This window comes from Bipolaris maydis (assembly GCF_028858645.1).
Source record: "Bipolaris maydis strain C4 unplaced genomic scaffold PSV08scaffold_3, whole genome shotgun sequence".
Lineage (NCBI taxonomy): Eukaryota > Fungi > Ascomycota > Dothideomycetes > Pleosporales > Pleosporaceae > Bipolaris > Bipolaris maydis.
The window spans coordinates 1,686,786-1,709,025 of NW_027093859.1; the positions used below are offsets into that span (position 1 = coordinate 1,686,786).

The window sequence follows — 22,240 nt, forward strand, 5'->3', positions numbered from 1 at the left end:
CATGCACTCGTATTACGGCACGGGCGGCGCCCGCAACCGGCAAATTACGATAAGGTGGGACGTTCACATGTCTTAACACCGCCGTTGAGCCGATTTGTACATGGCGTGGTTTATGTATAGAAGCATTTCGGGGGTCCAAAAAAACACAGCTGCACGAACTATTGCCTGTGACTGCGACACACTCAATACATGCAGACTGTGCCGCAATTCCAGGGAAAAAGAACATATCTGTGGGGGTCGCAATGGCAGTGCAGTGCACAAGGCTGACATTGGGATTCATAGTACGTATCACTACCACACAAGATCGGAACATTGGTGAACAAGCCACGGCGTACGGCACCCCGCCTAGGCAGCGGGAGGAGCAAGCTGCCGCAACGCCCCAACAAAGAAGGACGCTTGCACAAACTCTATCTGCCATGTTGTATCGTGGAGGGTGACGGCGCTCTAAGCGCTGATGCGATGGGGCCAAAACGACGACGGGCCAGCTTTTCTCTCGTGGTTGCCTCCACACCCCTGCTTCGGAGCTATCCAATCTCCTAAACGGGGATCCCCGGCGCTCATGTGAGGCTGGTGGTATTTGCCGAGTATACGTATACCATCAGGCGTCCAAACGTAAGCCACCTTTAGCTTGACGCTCACGAAGCACTGCCATAGCCGGTTGATGTGGTTGATGTGGTCGATGTGCTGACTGATGGTGCCTATGGAAAAGAGTCAGCGGATAGCTATGTAGCGTGTATATAACATGGTACTAGAGCAAGAGACATGCGAATACATGCAAGTTTGGTAACACTTCAGTATACCCTTGCGTTCAAACTTACAGTCATCTGTATTCACCCACGATGGCAGTCGTTCAAGGGGCTCAGACCAGCCTCTCATTCTGGCCCAGCTTGAAAGAAGCCATGTATGAGCCTTTCCAAGATCGCTACATTCAGCAGAATGAGTCTGCCATTCCTACTTCCGGCCTAGACATGACTCCGACTTCATGGACGAACAGTCTTCGGCAGATTCTAGTCGCAGGCGGCATATTGGCCATTCCCTTTCTCTGCAACTATTTGTTCACACTGTCAATGTACCATTGGGCAAATATGCGAAGGAAACAGGGGCAAACACCACCTGAGTACCCCGCAATGCCCATCATAGGAAGCACTTTCTCGTTCTTGTGGGACAGCGCTTCCTTTGTGACGAAGGCAACGTGAGTCTTGATCAACGTCTTGCACATGAACAAAGCTGACTCAAAGCGTAGAAAATACGCCGGCAAGCTGACCTCTGTCCGTATTTCACTGCTCATCAATGGCATCTATCTTGTCTCCGAGCCCAAGGCCATTGCCGACATGTGGAAAAACCCAAACCTTTCCAGCCCCATCTACGTATACACTGTGGGATTGCGTTACATTTTCGGCATGCACGAAAGGGGTATTGAGGCTTACACGGCTGATGATTCGGGGCCATATCGTAAGCCTCATCCGTTTAGCAAGGTCGAGCCACACGACCGCATCGACTTTCTCACCCACGACTCGCTGCTCCGCGGGCTGACGAGCAACTCGATGCTACCAACATTTGAACGCTTTCAAACCATCCTCAAACGAAACCTTGACGCCGAAGACATTGGCGACGAATGGATCGAACAACCCGATCTCTTCGCCTTGTTCCGCAACACTGTCGGCAAAGCGGTCCTCGAATCCCTCTTCGGACCCTCCCTTCTCGCCATCAACCCAAACTTCATCCAAGACCTCTGGGAATTCGACGAGCAAGTCGTCAACCTCGCCAAGCGCTTCCCCCGCTTCCTCATCCCCAGTGCCTTCCGTGTCCGCGAGCGCCTCCTCGCCCAAATCCAAAACTGGTACAACTACGCGCGCCAGCACTTCCGCGACACCTCCGCCCAAGACACCCAATGGGACCCCTACTGGGGCTCCGTCATGAACCGCGAGCGCCAAAGCATGCTCCTCAGCATCTCGGGCCAAGACGACGCCGCCGTCGCCTCCACGGACCTCGGTCTCATCTGGACGTCCGTCACCAACGTCGTGCCCTCGACCATGCTAACTGCCTTCCACATCTTCTCCGACGCGGACCTCCTCTCGCGGATCCGCACCAGCATCTCCGACTCTGTCTCTCACAACCCCAGCTCGGGCTTCGACGCCTCCATGGACAAGCTCCTCCAAAAAGACCTGTTGCAATCCGTCTACGCAGAGACCCTGCGCCTCTACGTCCAGTCCTACATCACGCGCTGTTCTGCGCATGAATGTGCGACGGTGGGCGACTGGACGCTGCCCCGCAATGAGGTCAGCATGGTAAGCTCGTACGTTGCGCACATGAATACCTCGCTGTGGAATGAGCAAGATGGACGCCATCCTGTCACTTCTTTCTGGGCAGACCGCTTCATGCTTGACCCTGCCGACCCTTCCTCGGGTCCTATGGACCCAGCTACCCCCGAAGCCCGCGACATCCGCGCTAAACTTGCCACAAAGGAAAAACACTTTTCCGCAAAGGGGCTCGCGGGTGCGTGGATACCGTATGGTGGGGGGTTCAGCGCTTGTCCGGGGAGATTGTTGGCCAAGAGGATCATTCTGTATACGTGTGCGTTGCTGGTGAGTGAGTTTGACGTCGAGGTCAAGGACAAGGGGTTTGAGATGGATTCGTCGTCGTTTGGGCTTGGGACGCAGAAGCCCAAAACGAAGATTGGGTTTAGGATTAGGAGGAAGAGGGGGGAGTAGGGGTGTTGCTTTCTTATGATCTTTTTTCTCTCTTTCTTGGATTGTATATGTGTATGATAGCTTCTTCTTTCTTTTATACATAACTTGGGTTGATACGAGGGATGAGGGAAATAGTGAATTAGGAGTTTGGGTAGATGCCTTCGATATAGGTCTTGTAGTATGAATCGCGGGTGCTGGTAGCCTATTTTTATGTTCACGAGTGTACGGCTTCTTTGTCTTTGAGTATTGCGCGTTGGAGAAATTCATACATATAATTCGTTATCCAAGGCAGTCATGTTGGATAGAATAGCAAAGTAGATTGAAACTGAAACCTTGTGGTTGAAAACAATTGGCGATAAAACGTGGAGTCGTGTGATTGTAGTGCGGTTTTAACATACTTCTGCTTCAGTCAAATATACGATGATGTGTCTATATGTACATCGCGGAAATGCCACTACTTCATGTCAACATCTCTCATCCAAACCTTTCATGCTACCATTGCAACCAACTTCCAACCACTTGCAACCCACCACTAACCCCCTCCTCCTCTCTCTCGTCGTATCAGCACCGAATCCGTCCTTCCTCCCAACCCGAAATTTCCCTTCAGCGCAGACATCTCACTTTCTCCAATCACCTCTGCACCGACAACTGCTTTCCTTCTATCATCTTCCCTCTCACTCCCGACAGCCCCTCGATCTTTTTCGAGCATGATAACTTATCCCACCACGATTTGTTAGACATTCATCGAACCTGGTACCAATATCACCATTCTACGCACTGGACTTTCATCGCGGGAGTTGAAGCAGAGTTGTACAGTAAGAGATTGTAAGGAATCATCTTCATCACGGATCCTTTCTGGAAGCTTGTAGTAAACGGCTGTATGATGCGTGAGGTCATGGTATTTGCTGTAGAAGGACTGATTGTAGCGTACTGTAATTATGACCGGGCAAGGATAAGAGAAGTAGGTATTAGAAGAGTCTTAAATCAGTTTGCTGATTAGCGTCTGGGTTGACGGTAGCTATGTATAGTGACATTTAACTCTTGTGATTAGAGTGAGGTACCAGTTGAGTAGTCTGGTGTGCGTGCGAGTAACTATGTGGACTGGAATGTTAGCTGTAACATGGAAGAGGTTATAATTATGTTTTTGTCTAGTAGTAATAAACGGCAGTTTTGTAGCATATTCTTGAGTTGGCAAGAAGGAGAAGAAGATATTTGGAATCTTAGCTCTTGGGTATCTCTCCTACCAAAGTGAGACGAGAAGGTCTGGAACAAAAAGATTGCTGCATACATTTTCCCACAATTAAAATCCTGGCTAGTGAAATATTGCTATAAATTCTTGCGGCCACCACTTTGCAAGTCACTTTAATGCTACTGCCTTCGAAGCATCCTCGAACATAAGCAACCATGTAACCTACACCAGCACCCAAGGAAACCGAATCTTTTCCACAATCCTTCGTAACAGATACTCAACCCCCAATCAAACCCAACACCTTTCACCCTAAAACCCCTCAGACTCAAAATACCCTCCAAAACCCTTCACAACCCCCTCCACGAACGCATCCTCCAGCACCCCCTCCTGCCAGCAAAACCCAATCGTCAACCCGCCATCCGCCCCAGACACCACACTTGTATTGAGCGGCGCCCCAAACGCCACTGCACTGCGACTAAACGCCATCCTACCCACTTGCCACCTGCCAGCCTCCCCACTCTCGAACCGCCCTACATTCGAAATCTCAAACGCGGCATCGCGCGGCGCCCCAACCATACTCTTGAACGCAACAGCAACATCCGGAATGCCGCCGAAGAACGCGACAGACGTGTATGGTTCACCCGATGGCGAGGGGTTGCCGGTTAGATACCGCGTTATGGCGTCTGCAGTATGGCGTGCAGCCGACAGTCCAGATACTACTGTGTCGTTCCCCTCAGGTGCAAAGTGCGAACGTGGAATTTGCACTTTGATGGCGTCGATGAAGCTGCCGATTGCGTTTGTGGCGTCTGCTGATGGGAGGTTGAGCCAGGGGCGGAGGTTGATGGGGATGATGCCGGTTAGGGCTTCTGTGATTGGTGGGAGGGTGTCGAAGAGGGCGTGGGCGAGGGTGGCTTGGAGACCGGCGGTTACGGATAGTTTGTTTGACTTGCATTTTTGGGTGAAGGCGGTGGAGGAGGTGGGGGAGAGGTAGAGGGTGCGGTAGTGGGTTTGACAGGGGAGGCGGATGGAGTCGCCGGTCCATTCTTGAAGGCCTGGGGTGCGGTGGTCGGCTGGGTTTGGGTTGAGGGGGAGGGGGTGAAGTTGTTCGAGGGTTGGGAGGAGTTGGGCGGAGGGTGAGGAGTGGACGAGTGTGGTGGTGTTTGAGAGGGGCTCGCTGGATGAGGAAGCTGCGTTTAGTGCTTCGCTGAAGAATTTGTGGAATACTAGGCCGGCTGCGCCGTCGCCGATGGCATGGTAGAAAATGAATGAGGCAGTGAAGTTGAGCTTGTTCTCTGCATCTCGGAGAATCAGCAAGCGCCAGAATGGCAGGGTGCCGTAATCGGATTTGAAATCTATGTTGTGTTGCTCTTGAAGTATCTCATCGAGTTCAGAGTCTTCTCCGGTCTCTTCCAGCGGTCTCGCTCGAGTCAAGAATGTAACAGGGCGTGCAAGATCGATTGTCGGCAGTTGGACCCAGTACGAATCTGGAGAGTCTTCGTCGACAGGAATGGCTGACAAGATGGCATGTTCTTGTATTACACGTGCCAATGCAGCGTAAATAGTGGGTTTCAGATCAAATTGAGGAGCATTTTCGGACAGTGAGTAGTGCGCAGATAAGCCTACATTGTTGAAAAAACCTAGAGCATGAGAGACTGCCGAAAGCTGTTCAGATCGCCCTGCGTTTGTTCAGTTACAACTATACGATTGAAATTCGACATGTGACTACCAACCTAAGGAGCGTAGTTTGAGGGGTTGTTCAATGTCTCCCATGTTTGATTCCCTGTTCACTTGTTTACTACAAGGCCAGCAGTAGAGACTCAAATCTCCAAGTTGTGAGGATCTCATGTGAACAATGACAGTTTACCAGACCTATAGATATATCGATTTGTATTTGTCTTAGGTTACAAGGCTAAGTGATGAGATTCCTGCACACTGTTTTGCGGGGCTGCTATCATGTCCTCCGTGCAAGTGTGAGATCCTTCGGAGTACAGTATAGCACTAATGTCAGGCGTGACACTCGTCCAAACCCACATTCTGTCGCGCACCTGTTACCAACACCGCCCCCTTGGTCAACAGACCCTGCTGAGTGGCGATTGGAAAACGCTAAAAAAAAACAGACCAAGGCGTGGCGCATGAGTTGTGCATTTTCCCTTTAGCTAGTTCTCAGTGCAATTAGCTGTTTGTATCCGCTTCTTCGCAGGTAAGCTGACGAAAAGGCGCAAACATGCTCACTTAACTGGAGCATCCAAAGGATTGCAGGGACAGGATAGACCAGGCATGTAGTCCAAACTTAAATCAGCCAAAACTACGAGTCCGTGTTTGCTAATCCCCGATGTAGCTCAGTCGCTTGACCGGGATGTTGCAGTGGGACTGACCATCCCTGCAGATGCCGATCTTGGCTCAACTAAGAATACTGAGCATTGATATGTCAATGTCTAGTTGGTTTGACTAGTATCTTACGTGGAAGACTTTGGCGCATAACTAAAAAAGATAAACGTCTATGCAGCATTATTGCCAAGAATGTTGGCTTTGGGAGCAGTGGAACGGCAGAACATGATGAATTTTTCTTAGATGATACTATCTATACAGTGAGGCTGATGGAAGTCGGCCTAAGTCTAGGCAATGCCACTAATGAACAAACGGTTTTCTTCTGGAACGCGAACAGTCAGGCAACACATCACCTTCAGGACGGACTGGCATGTGACAGGAGATCGGGAAATGTTACCCATTATGCAGTGTCCTTGTCGGCTGTCGGACCTCTCATCATTCTCTTGAGCCAGGCGCGCTTAGCAGCAATTGCTGCACCGACCACGGGTACTTGAGGGTTGTCAATGGCATCGAATAGGTGGATGCCTCCTGGCCAGACGTGCAGTTCGCAAGAAGAACCAGAACGCCACATATTCATGGCGTACATGACGGCCGGGTCGCGGAAGACCTCACACTCTGCAGCATCGATGTACGCTTGGGGCAGATTGGACAGGTCAGTGGCCCGGGAGGGTGCTTGATAATGGGAAACATGTTCTGTGTCGCGCTGACCGGCCAAGGCATGGTTCCAGGCGGCACGATTGGTAAGGCCATTCCACGGCACACCGTATTCAAACTGACGGTCCGAGACACTGTTACACCTGTCGTCCAGCATAGGCGAAAGAAGCATTTGAGCTTTGATAGGGACGGCAGGACTTGACCTGTCGCGTGCCATCAGGCAGGCGGCTGCGGCAAGAGGGGCACCACCTGATGAACCGCAAACAATGATTCGGGCGGCGTCGATTCCCAGGTCTGCAGCGTGCGTCGACATCCATACGATGCTATCATAGCAATCCTCAGCGCCACCAGGAGCAGGAGTTTCGGGGGCCAGACGGTATTCAACTGACGCAATGGCACAAGGCACATCTTGCACCAGGTCGACGAGCGAAGGAATGGTGCTGAAGCGATCACCTGAGATCATTCCTCCTCCATGCACAAAGAACAAAACTGGCAGCGGGCCCTGTGCTGCGGTGGGGGTGAAGAAGGATAGAGGAATAGTATGGCCGGCTGAGCCTGGAACTGCATGCTGTGCATGCGTCAGATGCGGATGAGACTCGAGTATCATGTCAAGGGTCACGCTCAGATCGAAGCCCCGCATAAATGTGATGTCCAGTTCTTCCGGCAGCAGCACCGAGTCGACAATGGACGCCAATGCGGCATCGATGGCTGGCCGGGGCAGTGTGATGCGCGGGTCAAGCCGGGCAGCCTGCGAATAGGGATAGGGATAGGGTGGCGGCTGCGAGCTCATGGCGACAACGAGGTACTAGTGAGCCACGGGTAGATGTGCGCTTGGACACGTACATGTATGTGCAGTGCCTCGCCTTCCTATGCAGGTGGTTGTATTTGCGCATATAACGCTCGGGCTACGCATCTCGACTACACGTGGATTAGATGAATGGATCCGCGACCCGGGGGCTGAACATGCGTCAGCCTTACAACAGACAGACATGGTCCCGAAGCCCCTTGCAACGGCCCGCCCGCTGTGTCGGTCAGAAAAGCAAGTCGGCCGCTGCGCATGGCGCCCAAAAGCCACACATAAGCCATCTAACAGTGAATGGAAGCGTGGGGGGTGTGTCGATCCGCGCTGACCTGGGCACCTTGGCCTACTATGGTGGAACTAGTAGCTGCCGCATGTAGAAGGTCGAAAAGTTACAAGCAAGATTACACAATCCTTCGCCAAGCGAATCAGCTCAACCGTCTGCCGTGAGCACATTTCAACATGAGCAAGTTTTGTCTGCTGGGTTCTACTGGTGCACTTCCCGTTCGCTATGTTCGCTATGGGCCCGTGCAAGGGCCCGAGTGGAATTTCGCGGCTGCAGCTGAGTTGGTCCAAGATGTAGGCCAATGCGAACCGGTTCCAGTACTGAATGCTTACATACGCCTTGGAAAGACAGGCGTTGGATTTGCGGCGTGTGCTGTGCAACGTAAACATGTGGTTGCCTTATTAGCCGCCATTGTACGACTACGTAGGCCAGAGACTGAACGAATTTCCGGGTCACACACAAGGGCTGTGGAACACACTACTTGTTGCTGGAAACTACATTAGCCAGCCTCGAGTGGTCTCTGGTTTCGTCACCTCAGATATCACCTACAAAGCCACTGTCTAGCATTGTGCTTGTGACATGGCCAAGGGCACAGGCACGTAGCATTTGTGATATTGGGCCCATGAGCTGCATGCCTATGCCTGAAGAGATGTAGCGTACCAGAGGGAAGAGCTGTCCACATTCAGCTCAAACTAGGCGGCCTATGGCAAAGTCCCTATGATATCTGACAGGCCGGCAGTAGCCGCTTAACCTGTCAGTTTTTGTGGTTGATGTTTTTTTATTAGAACCGTTGAGCATCTGCCCCAGCAATCAGCGTTAGGCAAGCATGGAAAGAATAAGCGACGCCATGCCTACTAATCCACTCAAACGGAGTAAAGAAGCATGCCGCCCCCACTAAGCACATGTCTATAGCCTAGATGTAGTACAACGCTGCGGATCGTTGGTGTGTTTGGTGGCTTTGCGATCGTCTCACTGTGCTTGGCCTTCCTTCGCCACCTGAACATGGGTGACATGTCTGCAGGACGTCAGACTACAGCCGGGCGCATGCAACAAGCGCATCCCCGGTGTTGGTTTGTTGTTGCAAGTTAGAGTTACATATTTGTGGTTGGCATGCAGTGAGCTTCCTCTACTATGATCAGAGTGTGGTTGCAAGTCACTGCGATGTGTCGTCCATCACCGCCACGCACTAGTCAGGACTAGGGCCCCCTGCCATCCCAGCCAGCCGGCCCACCACCACACTACTCCGCCCCTCCCTGTCACTGGATGCATCAACCATCTCGTTTGCTAACCTTCTCATTCCTGCGCTCACGGCTTGGCTATCGAGCAGGTGAATGCACACTGAGCCATCATCACGTTGCCCTGAGCACACCACAGCCGTTGCTGTACCCCTTCCTGTGTCAGATAGACATGTCAGGTCATGCAGCCACGGATAGCAGAGCCCCATTCTCATCGTCTGCCACCTCGTCCAGCCACGAGGCCACCAACATGCCTAGGCACTACAATTACGCCTACCGGGAAACTGACTGTCAGCTCTACCTGCGCTGAGCTCTGTGTTCCGAGTATGAACACAAATCCACATGTCTTGACAAAGGTCACTAGTTGTTACCGCATTTAGAGACGCATGTGATCCTTGCAGCTCTTTCTCCACCACAGTTTTCCATACTACTTAAGTCTTGAAAGCGTCCCAAGACCACGCCAGAAGCCTGGGCACATACTCCAATCACCACTCTGTTTTAGGAATCATCTTATCCATTTACATTAATCATGTACAAAACAACCGACAGTCACTCCATCGATTCAGTCCGAGGCAAAATGCATCCGCAATATACACGCCATGACAGTTCAATCGGACTCGGCCTATCACTTCAACAAGAGGAACCAACCGTCACCATCACTCCAAGCTCAATGAACAACATATCTAATTCCATCCTTGAGATCATGCACGACCATGCCCTCAACAAATTCAATGACTCCAGGGAGCGATTGGCTGCTGGGAGGGGACATCTTTTGTCGAGAATTGACGCTTTTGTTCAAGCAGGTCAGCGTGTCGAAGCATGTTTGCCAGCGTTCCCTTTCAAATCAGCCAACAAAGTCTACAAAGTCCTTGGCTCGCTCCCAGACAAAGCTGAAGAGTTGGCTCTCGAAAGGCTGCACAGCATGTGCACAAGAATCAAGCAAATCTACAAGCCTGGAGCGAGAGTAACAATCATCTCGGATGGCATTACATACAATGGTAATAAATCTCTCAAAATTACATAGGAAGCCTGCTGATGTAGACTCCAGATCTACTGTCAATATCAGATCGCGATACCTGGGCCTACGGAGAAGCTCTACGAGAGATGGCTTTGGAGAAGAAGTTCACTTCTATTGCTTTCTCTCGATTACGAGATCTACTCGACTTTCCGCTGCCCGAAAAGATGCGAGAAATCACATATGTTGCCAACTGCACAAACTTTAGACGATTACTCTTGAACGAGTTTGGAAGGCCAGATATCGACATTGACAAGGAAATCACAGTCAACCCGGATACGAAACTGACATATCTCGGCTACCGAAAATTTCTAGAGTCGGATTTGAAACACATATTCAACACCGGAGAGAATCGTGGCCGAAATCAATACAAGAGAGACGTCAAGTATCTCGCAAAGGAGATGCTTATGAGAGGCTATGTAAGTATCGTTGTGTTCTATCCAAGTATAGGGTTTCAGTTTGCATTGCTAACAAGGACACTAGGCGTTTGCTGGAGCAGTGAAGAAAGCATTCCCAAACCATGTCAGACTGTCGATACACGAATCGATTGGAGAACACAAACTGTCCATAAGCCTCTTGAACACAAGAACAGGTTACACTACGCCATGGCATTGCACCGTAGCTCAACTGGCAAACGGAGAGTGGGTTAGCGCTCCCATGGGAGAGTTCCAACAGGATCCACGTCTCGAGCTGGTCTACGAGAATGGCCGGCCCAGCTATTTCAAAGAACAGCCACACACGACAGAATTTGCCGAGATCAACGAGACAACGGCGAGCTACCTCCAGGCTCCAAAGCTTTTTGACAGTACCAAGAGTGGGTATTCTTCGCCGAGCGCGATGTCGTTGCGCAGTGGCTTCTCGACTCCGCCTACATCTCATGGTCATTCACCCCTCATTTCCTGGAGTGAACCTAGTGATGAAGTCAAACCTACTAAGGCTCTATCACCCAGTGATGCTGATGAGATACCGTACGGGCGAAGACTTATTCCTCAAATCATGGACCAACTGGCAACGGTGGACCCTGAACGCGTTGTGTTCTCCATTGCAAGCGCTTCAAACGAGTCCTTAGAGTTCAAAGAGATATCTGCCAAACATTTTGTACAAGCTGTTGACAAGACAGCTTGGTGGCTCCAGGAACAGGTTGGGCAGTCAGCATCGGTCCAGCCCATTGGCTACATCGGCCCCCATGATCTACGTCACATTCTGATTACCTATGCCTGCGTCAAAGTCGGCTATGCCGCCCTTTACCTTTCTCCTAAGAACAGTACTGAAGGAGCATTGGCAGTGCTAGAGGCAACTCAGTGCCAAATCTGGGCCAAAGCAAGCGAAGTGGCAATGGTACCTCTTGTCGAAGATGTTCTACAGAAACGTCCGATGAAGTTGCTCGAGATTCCACTGCTTGATCAACTCTTGGATGCGAAGGGTACCAAGCCATTCCCCTACACCAAGACCTTCGACATGGCTTCTACTGAGCCTTTCTGCTATCTCCACACGTCGGGTTCCACAGGCGTTCCAAAGCCCATCCCATGGACTCACGGACTCATTGGGACAATGGATGCAGTCCGTTTGCTTCCCCCGGCTGATGGTATGGTTCCTTGGACTGCTGACTGGAAGGAAGGAGACTCGATATATTCCTCTTTTCCCATGTGTCACGGCGCCGGAATCATCATGGACATTCTGATGCCCGCCCTTTTTGGCCTTCACTGCGTGCTTGGGCCGTCTGGCGTCATCCCAAATATCTCACTTATTGAGAAGCTTGTTAAATCCTCGAGAATCAACATCTGGAGCATGGTCCCTTCGCTCGTCGACGAGCTCGGAGAGACACCAGATGTGTTGGCTAAGTTTCAGTCATCACCGTCAAAGTTTATCTGCGCATCTGGCGGTCCGGTCACTCTCTCAAGTGCTGGAAAGGTTAACGACGTCATTAGAGTGCTTAACCTGACTGGAACCACAGAGGGACTCTTCATCGGCAACCTTGTGGTAGACAGAGAGGACTGGTCTTGGTTTGCTTTTCATCCTTACTCTGGATTCGATTTCAAGGAAGTAGAGCCAGGAGTCTTTGAACACTGGGTATACCGCAACGAGCATGCATCCTTATTTCAGGGTATCTTTCACACCTTTCCTGACAAGTCCTTTGTCAATTTCAAGGACTTGTACCGGCAACATCCTAAGAAGCCAAACCTATGGGCTTTTAATGGTCGCAACGACGATCTGATCATTTTGTCTAATGGCTACAAAATCTTGCCGCTTGAAATCGAGTCTCTCATTGGCACGCATCCTGCGATCAATGGATGTCTGGTTGTGGGTAGCAACAAGGCTCAGGCTGGGCTCCTCATAGAGCTGAAAGACCCTCTCTCGAAGAACGAAGAAATGACTGAGAGCATCTGGTCTCATGTTGAGACTTCTATGGCATCGTCGCGGCTCACTGTGAAATTATCCCGGGACTATGTTGCCTTTGCTCAGCAGGATAAGCCATTTATTCGTACTGACAAAGGCACGGTCAAGCGCAAAGCTACCTTGGTTCTCTACGAACACTATATTGAGAGATTTTATAGCTCTCGAGAACAGGAGACGAGCTTCGTGGTTGACACAAGTTCTGCAGCAGCCATGCAGAACTCTATTCGAGAAATTCTTTCGTCGTCTCAACCCGTCATTCGCGACGCTTCTGTTGACGATGACTTATTTGCACTTGGCCTCGACTCGCTTGGAGTGTCAGCAGCCGTCAATGCGATCCGAGCTGCAACCAAGGGTTTGAGCAAACTCGCCCCCCGCCATCTCTATGCAAACCCTACTCTAGCAAAGTTCAACGCTGCGCTTGAGTCGATGATAGCTGAGGAAGAAGGAACTAATGTTACGAAGCGACAGGTGCAGCGTCAACAAGCAAAGATGCAACAGTTGCTCGCGCGGCGTAAAGTACATCAGTCTTTTAGACTAAATCCTTTCGACTACGTCAATCCTAATCACTACATGGGACTCATGTTCTACTTCCCTCTTCGCGCAAATACAACCTTCGAGGAGACTTTTACCAATCTACAAGCGGGACTCGACAAAACCCTGGAGCTTATCCCTGCTCTTGGAGGGAAAATGATCGAATGCTCAGAGCAAGAAGTTGGGTTCACAAAAGGTGATTTATGTGTTTCAGTTCCACCTTTTGGCTCCCCAGCACGTCAACGTCTAGTGTTCAAGGACCTGAGCGACGAACTTCCATCTTTTGAGACTCTGCGAGATGGCGGATTTGTACCGTCCGCCTTCAGGGATGAGCAGGTGTTGAGACAAGATACCTTCCCACAGTTACCCGCAGACATACTTGTTGCGCAAGCCAACTTTGTCAAGGGCGGATGCATTCTGGCTGTCGATCTGAATCATTGCTGTTTGGATGGAATTGGCGCCGTCCTTGCGATCAAAGCATGGGCTGAGAACTGTAAGAATCTACAAGAGGATGCCTCGGCCTCCTGCGAGTGGTTCGATGCAGAGAGCTTCAATCACAACTTGCCCGAAGTTCTTCATGAACTGGAAGGATATGCACGGCCGGTAGAGGAGATCGACCCCAGTGTATGGAACTTTTTACCATTTGTTCCATCAGATGAAGCTCTTGCGAAGCATTCTTCACAACAAGCCGAGTCCGGAACATCGCTGCTCAAATATCCCCTGCACTCAGTATGGCCACTGCCTGCTTCAGAGCGGAAGATGGATACGACTTTGTTTCTCATTCCTCCCGAGAAGGTTCAGCTGTTGAAAGAAGATGTCGCGAGAGAGTCGGGGCTCAGCGGTTCTGTGCCCTCCATTAGCGACATTGTTCAAGCATTCTTCTGGCGCTCAGCGCTGAGGGCCCGCTACTCCGTAGCAAAGAACAGTGGCCGGGAATTTGATGCCGATGAGTGTTCGATCTTGGAGTTGCCCACTGACGGTCGACCATACTTTTCGTCTCTGCTTCCGTCCACATACATGGGTAGCCTGCTTACGCTCAATCGCACCAGCATGCCCCTAGAGAAGCTTTGCGACCAGGAAACGAGTATTCTGCACATTGCGCAGGTGTTGCGCAGTTCAGCAGCGCGTATGACGCCTTCATTAGTACACGACGCTTTTACCCTGCTGCAATCACTGCCAGATCACTCGAGATTTTCTACGGCAAACATGGGCCTTGACCACATGCACGCCATGATTTCCAACATGATGCTGTTCCAGATGAGCGAGATTAGTTTTGGTGGTCGCTACTTCGCCAACGGCGGCTCCCCAGAGACGATGAGGCCTCAACTTGAACGAGGCAGTGGCCGGTTCAGGTTTTTGGTAGTATATCCATTGAAGGCGGATGGTGGAGTGGAGTTGGCGTTGGGTACCTTCCCTGAGGAACGGGAGATGCTTGCACGTGACGAGGAGTTCACAAAGTACGCACATCTGGTCGATGTGGCCAGTTGCTAACGTAGAAGTGTTGGGTTTAGAATGATGAAGAGGAGTATTACATAGGCTGATAATTATTTTCATTGCTTTTCAACTTCCATTTCAGACAGTTTCACCCCACCCTCCATTGCAGAGCACATCGTGTTTCCAACTATGCACCTCTTTTCTTTTTGGGTGATTTTTGTATGCAAAATATATTATTGCAATATAAATCGTGAGAACAAAGGCACTCGAGCTTTGGAGGAGGAAGAAACCCCAGGAAAATCTGACCACCAGCTTACCGCAGGCAACGCCCCGTCAGGCCTACAGTAAGGGTCGCCACGAAACTAGGGCAAGTAAGCACACTACCGGTTCAATGTTCATCTCATGCACCATAGGCGAGGCACGGCCGCAGAATAGAAGTAAGGCACCTTTGACCCCCGTAACTAAGCCGGCTCACCACATACATGCGCATGAGCAGGGGAGGGGGCTTAACGCCACAACAATCGCAAATGTGCTCATTCCTACCAACACTGGGGACCCACTACGTTGCGCATGCATATACACCTTGGCCTGTATTCCCATTCCTTCTCGCCCCCCCCTTTCGTTTATTTGCTCAATACCGCCGACCATTCTTTCTTAAAAGAGGACTCTCCTAGTTTAGTCTGCAAGAAATGGTTTACAACGCGCCATCCCCGTTTTACTCACGGGGGTCTTCGCATTCTTCTAGTTCTTGTTCTTCTTCTTCTTCTCGCTCTCGTGCTTCTGTCGAGGAGGAGCCTCTCTTATCGCCAACGTCCAACATGTCTGCGGGTGCAGACGAGGCCAAGAACGGCCGACCGCAAGTTGTCAGTTCGGAACAGTCGTCGAGCTCGCCTTTCAACGACGACAATCATGAGGAGCAGCCGGATCGTGATGCTCAGGCTGGTGTCCAGGCTATCGAGGCTACTACCATGGCGTGGACAAAGACGAGTCTTATCGTAGCATACATTATGCTCTGGCTGATCTACTTTGTCGAGACACTGCTGGGTGGCACTGCACTTGCACTGTTGCCCTATGTCACTTCGGCCTTTTTCGCACACTCGCTCACGCCCACTGTTAGTATCCTGAGCAGTGTGATTGGCGGCGTTACCAACCTTACCATTGCCAAAGTCATCGACGTCTTTGGTCGGCCCCCCGGTCTCCTATTCTGCCTGGGTCTCGGAACCATGGGGTTGGTTATGATGGCTGCTTGCAACGGCGTCGAAGCTCATGCTGCTGCTATGATTTTCCATACAGTAGGGAATAATGGCATTCAGTACATCATGTCTGTCTTTATTGCCGATACGACGAAGCTGAAGAATCGGGGACTGATGCAGGCGCTCATGAACACGACGGCTTTGATTACGGGATGGATAGCTGGACCTGTGGCTGAGGGGTTTCTTGGGGGACCTGGATGGCGATGGGCTTTTGGCATGTTTTGCATCCTTGTACCGGCTGTTGTTCTACCGCTGTATGGTCTTCTTCTCAGCAACTACCGCAAGGCACAGCGTCTTGGCCTCATCCCTGAGCGCAACAGTGGCCGCAGTACGCTGCAGTCCATCATGCACTACAGCCGCGAATTCGACGCTGTCGGTCTCATTCTGCTCTCAGCTGGTGTCGGCTTGTTCCTCTTACCTTTTAACCTCTACACCACCCAAGGCAGAGGCTGGTCGTCGCCACTAGTTATCAGCATGCTAGTCGTCGGCATCGTACTCATGGTCCTCTTCGTCATCTGGGAGAAATTCTTCGCCCCCGTCTGCTTTCTCCCCTACCGCCTCCTCCGCGACCGAACCGTGCTCGGCGCCTGTCTCCTCTGCACCTCGCTCTTCGCCAGCTACTTCGTCTGGAACAGCTACTTCAGCTCCTACCTCCAAGTCGTCCAGGGTCTCAGCGTCAAAAACGCAAGCTACGTCACCCAATCCTTCACCGTCCTAAACGTCCTCGTCGCTCTCTCCGCCGGCTACGTCATCCACCGCACCGGCCACTTCAAGCTCATCTCCATCGTCGTCGGCCTGCCCCTCAGCATCCTCGGCCAGGGCCTCATGATCCATTTCTTAGCCCCGGGAAACATCGGATACATTGTCATGTGCTTCCTCTTCATCTCCATCTCACAGGGCCTCCTCATTATCACCGACGAAATCGCCATCCTCTCAGCTGGCTCCCACGACAACGTCGCATCCATGCTCGCCATCGTCAGCATCTTTGGCAATATCGGCGGCGCAATCGGGTACACCATTGCTGCGTCTGTCTGGACTGATATCCTGCCCTCGCGACTCATGCGGTATCTGCCTGCGGATGACTTGCCAAATCTCGTCATGATTTATAGTGATATTACGACGCAGCTGGCTTTTCCGATGGGTTCGCCGACGCGTTTGGCGATTCAGCGTGCGTATGTAGATGCGTTTACGAGGCTGCTGTCGATTGCGACGGGGCTTTGGGTTCTTGCTGCTGTGGGCATTTTGCTTTGGAGGAATATTAATGTCAAGGAGATTAAGCAGTCCAAGGGGCATGTTTGGTAAGGTGGACTTTGGATGTATAGTGTTATATAGCTGTCTTTCATATTTTAGATAGGTGTATTGGTGTTCTACAATGAATTGTTGACCTGGTTCTTTTTTTCGCGTGCAAGCTTCGGTCCCGTGTGTGTGACTTGTATCACTTTCCAGTAGAGATACTGATTTAAGTGGCTTTTGAGAATCGTTCTTTTTCTTCTGCAAATTTGTGCCGTTGTCCAATGCAGTTTACAAGAAAGTATACGTAGCGCATATATACTAGAGCACTCGTTTTTTAGCACTTTAGTTTCCAACGCTGAAACAAATTTTTTGGTGGCAGTGAGGGAATGCTTAGTAGGCTGTCATGGGACTCAAAGCAGCAGTGTTCCAGAATGCAGACCTGAAGAGTTGACTTGAAGGAAATACGCATTTCAGCAATTACTCCGCGCAGACTGCGAGATCATGGAAACTTGTGCTACTAGTTGTGCGTTTCAACAGAGGCTTGGTATGCATGTAGCTTGGGGTAGCGTAGTCGTATGCACGTATTTTATGTCAAGTATTGCGCGCTACGTCCGATATGCTGTCTGATCAGACTGAAGGTGTGGCGTATGCGGTTTGCCTTTGGAAGCTTCTCTCATGTACCAGGTATTTGGAGATATCGGATCCGACGTTGTTTGCTTAATTTTGGGAGTATAACGTGATATGGCTGAGCTGGTACTTTCTCTAGTGTTAGGGGGCGTGTCGAGGATGTGTAGTTGTGCGTTCGTGCCCCTCTTTTTGAATCAAGTTTGAATAAAAAAGCGAAGGAAATGACGTGTCCGAGAATGACAAAAAGGATTTTATTCTCTAAGAAGTTTCAACTGAGCCATGGAAAGTGCATATCCATACTCTGCCATGTTTCGTGCCAATTGCAATCTTGTTGTTCCTGATCGTTGACCTGTGAGCGCGATATTCTTCAGGAATCCAGAGAATCCTTTTTCCTCTTAATGAGATCCAGTCGTTGTCTAAGCGTATGTTTCTACCAATTTTGCGTACATAGCCAAGATTGATGATGTTGCTAGCGGCGCCAACAATGGAGGCATGTGGAAAAATCTTGCCCTGACCGAGAATCGGATATGCTCCATCGGGCAATAAAGTTACTGGGCTGACCTTATGGTTTTGGCCCTCGAGAGTCTGCATACACCGCCCACTATACGCATCCCAGATCTTAACTTCGCTTGAAACTGACACTAACCTTGTTCCGTCGGCCGAGAAGGCTATCGAACCAACCTCCTTGCTATGCCTTTCAGGTTTGTGTAAGTAAAACCCAATTCGCGCATCCCAGATCTTCACATGCTTGTTTGACGCGGACGCTAGCCTCATTCCATTGGGCGAAAAGGCTACTGATGAAACCGAATCGCCAAACCCGTCAAGCGTATATAGACACATCCTGCTATCCATATCCCAGATCTTAACAGTCCTATCGTTTGACGCTGATACCAGCTCCGTTCCATGGGGCGAGAAGGCTACTGAGTTAACATAATCTTGATGCCCCTTAAGCGTATGTAGACACTGTCCACTATACTCGTCCCAGATCTTGACCGTCTGATCTTCTGATGCCGACGCTAGCCTTGTGGTATTCTTAGGCGAGAAGGCTACAAAGCGAACTGGACTACTATGTTCCTTAAGCGTCTGTAGGCACTGCCCACTATCCGCGTCCCATATCTTGACCGTCTGGTCTTCCGATGCCGATGCTAGCCTCGTTCCGTCGGGCGAGTATGCTACTGAGTTGACCCCATATCTATGCCCCTTGAGATTCTGCAGGCACTGTCCGCTATACGCGTCCCATATCTTGATCTTTGTATCGTACGACGCTGACGCTAGCATCGTTCCATCTGGAGAGAAGGCTACTGAAAAAACGAAACTAAAATGCCCATCGAGATTCCGTAGGCACTGCCCGCTATGCGCGTCCCAGATCTTGATCTTTGTATCGTACGACGCTGACGCTAGCATCGTTCCATCAGGCGAGAAGGCTACTGATTTGACCCCATCGCTATGCCCCTCGAGGTTCTGCAGGCACTGTCCGCTATTTGCGTCCCAGATCTTGACGATAAAGTCAAATGACGCTGATGCCAGCCTCGTTCCATCTGGAGAGAAGGCTACTGAGAAGGTCCACCTACTATGCCCCTCGAGCGTCTGTAAACATGCTCCCCAGCTGTGTTCTAGATATGGTCGGACATTCCACCCTTGCGATTGGGATTCGAAGACGTCTCTGATGATGCTTGTTCTAGGACTGAACAGGATCCCTGACGTATAGATCTGCAGTGGCCATTTTTTAATCATATTCTTGTGATGCATGATGAAACGCCACGCATCATTCATGAGTGAATCAAGTTCAATCCCTTTTTCGACATTCTGGCTGTGTTAGCATACTAGCTATGATATGTCAGTCTCAGCCGTACCTGCATCACTAGAAGGACTTTAGCAACGGCTGCGATACCCTGTTCTACGTTCCGACATAGACTGAGTGCCTCGATCCAGTATAGAAATGTCTCCTTGAAGAAACTCTCGATTGTGGCTATGAGTTTTGGTCTCTCTGCATTATCATTGGACCAGTCAGAATTTGAGTCCCGGAGATGGTCCGCCCAGTAAGCGCAAGAGTAGCGTACAGGCGCGAGAGGGTCTTGTACAGGTATATTGATGTCCTTGTTAGCAATTCCTTGCTCTTGAAGATTATAGATGTCCCTGTGAAGTCTACTAGACATAACTTCCATGGACCTTAAGAAGGTCAAATAATGGATAGCCTCTGCTCCGTCTGGGAAAATCTGTAAGGCCGCTTTGGTGAGTAGAAAGTCCTTGGCTGATTGATGCACAAAGTAAAGAATGCCTTCTCGTAGTGTGAGGAAGGATCCACAAAAAGCGACGATCTCCTCTACATCGTCAGTATTCTCCTGAACTTGTTCGGCTAGAGTGACTAGCTCAGGGATGGTTATAGGTCGATATGAAACTGCAGCTAACGCTAGAACTTGTAGACAGGCTTCAGCATCCTCTAGTCCACTGATCTGGCTCACCATCCTCTCATAAAGAGCGTCCAGACCAGGTGGGAACTGATTGAGCTTTTTCCGTACATGCCTTGTAGGTGTTTTCTCCAGGTTTTGACAAACCAACGCCACCCATAGGAAAGTGTCGTTAGCGTTCGAGGTCAGATGTTGAAGCACTTCTAGCTGTAGCCCTCGTGTGTACTGCTTCTTGGTAGCTAAAATGTTCACCTTTTGCTCAATGAAGGCGCCAACCGCTGTGGCTATTGAGTCTGCATTCAGCTCAAGACTCAGCTTGATTTTGTTTCCCACTCCCTCTAGCTGTGCTTCAATATCAGGCCAGTTGCGGCTAGACACGATCCACTTGACGCGATCAGACTCTGATGACTGTTTAGCCACAAAATCTAGCAGCTTTGGTAGATCAACGATGCACTCGTCTAGGGCATCGACGATAAAACATGTTCTACCAAGGTTTGGATCCTGAAGGACGTCTCTGAATATGTCTCGTAGTGCTATCCATGCGTTGGCATCCTCAAATAGATGTTTGCCTGCATGCTCGTGTTGCTTTTGGACGTGCTGCGCCAGGAGTGGCTGCTGATCTATAAGCATATACAACAGCCCTCGCAGAACCGCTACAGCATTATTGATGCGCGAGTCTGTTGCTTGGCAAAAGAAGTAAGCGACCGTGTTATATGTTATGTTCTTCTGTATCTCGTCGATTATGCCGCACAGCAGCATCGTTTTGCCTTTGCCAGGATCACCCTTTACCCAGAGCAAGTGGGTAGTAGGATCGTGCTGCCACTGATGGAAAGTGCTGTGATCTAAGATCCAATCATATGAGTTAAATAGCAAGCCTCCCTTTGTTTCTTCAATGCGCTTTTTGTCGTTGCGAGGATCGCTATCTCGCAAATGACGAACGCAGGCTTCCAGCTTCTCAATCTCACTGTGAAGTCGTCTGAATGCTTCTTCTTCACCCTCGCCATACACAGGTGCAATGTGTACACCGCAAAGGCCTGATAACGCATACGCTTTGTCCTCTTTAAGCTTTGTGTTCCTGTCGTTTGCCCATCGCTGCCGTTCATCACTTTTAAATTGAGACACTGCACCTCCGTCAAGCACTTGAAGGGGAATGCTTGTTATCTTGTTAATCAAGCATCGCAGCGAAGATCTGTCACCCAGTTCGTTCCCTTCTTTGGAGAAGAACTTAACCGTGCGCGGCGCGATTAGCTCTTGAAGCGTCCAGCCACGCGTAAACCAGCGGCTAGACGTGAACATAGCCTGCCAATCGGGCCCATTTACTGTTTCTCCGACTTTTCTCTCCTTCGTTTGTACGTCCGATAGATAGACATAGCATGTTTTCGCGTTCTGGTACCAACGAAACATGGATTGAATCGCTTGAGAAAGCTCAGCCTTGTCGTCCTTGTTGATGCAACACGTATCGACCCAGAAGTACTGTAGACCATCACGTTGTGTTTGTTTGTCGCAAAAGCAGATCTTGTTGTAACCGACCTTGCCCTTCCCATTCCCATTAACGATATCCGCAAAGGTTACTTCGTCGTTGTCTTCACCCCATGTGTGAGACAATATCGCATAAGGAGGAGGCGCCAGCCCGTCGCTGAAGCTTTCAATGATGATTCCGCCATTTTCGTCACGTTTGAGAAGGCGCATTAAATAATATGGATTAGTGGTGAATGGATGCAATCATATGCAAGAGGTGGACCACGATATGCCAGGCTTTTGAGTGAGAAAGCTTGTCTAGGCAGCAGAAAGTAGGCTGGAGAAGCCTGGTGTGACATGATGGTCTTGGCGTGATCGTGGCTGTGTGCCAGCTCCATGGCTGTTTGGTGGCTGCAGCTGTGAACAGGTTGCGCGTGCTGATTCGTCACAATACCTGCACGAATTGCCATTAGGCCATTCAGCGCCTACAAACTCCATGCCAGTCAATACCGCTGCAAGGATTTTCTATAGCTACGTTTTTTCGTTGTGACTAGCTACCTGAACTCCAGCATGGTACGAAAAACCAAGGCGAAGGTAAAAACACCCTCAGTACATTCGTGCCGTCGGAGTTGCTGTGGTAAAAGGACGAGAGTTGCAGAAGAGATTCACATCGCGCAAACCCGTATTAAAGCGCGTTTAAGAA

The 22,240-nt window shown here is 50.4% G+C and overlaps 5 protein-coding genes across 5 annotated transcripts; 2 read left to right on the top strand and 3 right to left on the bottom strand.

Moving 5' to 3' along the window:
* The first annotated feature begins 766 nt into the window (after positions 1-766).
* Positions 767-2,919, top strand: PSV08DRAFT_399844 (cytochrome P450). Its single transcript, XM_014217213.2, has 2 exons — positions 767-1,192; positions 1,244-2,919. Exons 1-2 carry the CDS (start codon positions 840-842, stop codon positions 2,709-2,711), a joined length of 1,821 nt encoding a protein of 606 aa, XP_014072688.1. The 5' UTR covers positions 767-839; the 3' UTR covers positions 2,712-2,919.
* Positions 2,920-4,188: 1,269 nt separating this feature from the next.
* PSV08DRAFT_174819 (alcohol acetyltransferase) lies at positions 4,189-5,649 on the bottom strand (the record flags this gene model as incomplete). The annotated part of the gene is made up of 2 exons (XM_014217212.2): positions 4,189-5,555; positions 5,610-5,649. The coding sequence occupies 2 exons, from the start codon at positions 5,647-5,649 to the stop codon at positions 4,189-4,191; spliced, it is 1,407 nt and encodes a 468-aa protein (XP_014072687.1).
* A 772-nt stretch (positions 5,650-6,421) lies between these two features.
* PSV08DRAFT_276251 (Alpha/Beta hydrolase protein) lies at positions 6,422-7,667 on the bottom strand. Its single transcript, XM_014217200.2, has one exon. The coding sequence runs from the start codon at positions 7,649-7,651 to the stop codon at positions 6,608-6,610; it is 1,044 nt and encodes a 347-aa protein (XP_014072675.1). The 5' UTR covers positions 7,652-7,667; the 3' UTR covers positions 6,422-6,607.
* A 2,043-nt stretch (positions 7,668-9,710) lies between these two features.
* PSV08DRAFT_218017 (Pyoverdine/dityrosine biosynthesis protein-domain-containing protein) lies at positions 9,711-17,206 on the top strand (the record flags this gene model as incomplete). The annotated part of the gene is made up of 6 exons (XM_066092141.1): positions 9,711-9,746; positions 9,822-10,179; positions 10,230-10,615; positions 10,680-14,581; positions 15,304-15,814; positions 15,872-17,206. 6 exons carry the CDS (start codon positions 9,711-9,713, stop codon positions 17,111-17,113), a joined length of 6,435 nt encoding a protein of 2,144 aa, XP_065949602.1. The 3' UTR covers positions 17,114-17,206.
* Positions 17,207-17,896: 690 nt separating this feature from the next.
* Positions 17,897-21,807, bottom strand: PSV08DRAFT_408042 (uncharacterized protein). The gene is made up of 2 exons (XM_014217203.2): positions 19,525-21,807; positions 17,897-19,477 (listed from the first exon to the last, which is right to left on the bottom strand). The coding sequence occupies exons 1-2, from the start codon at positions 21,766-21,768 to the stop codon at positions 17,930-17,932; spliced, it is 3,792 nt and encodes a 1,263-aa protein (XP_014072678.1). The 5' UTR covers positions 21,769-21,807; the 3' UTR covers positions 17,897-17,929.
* Between the last annotated feature and the right edge of the window lie 433 nt (positions 21,808-22,240).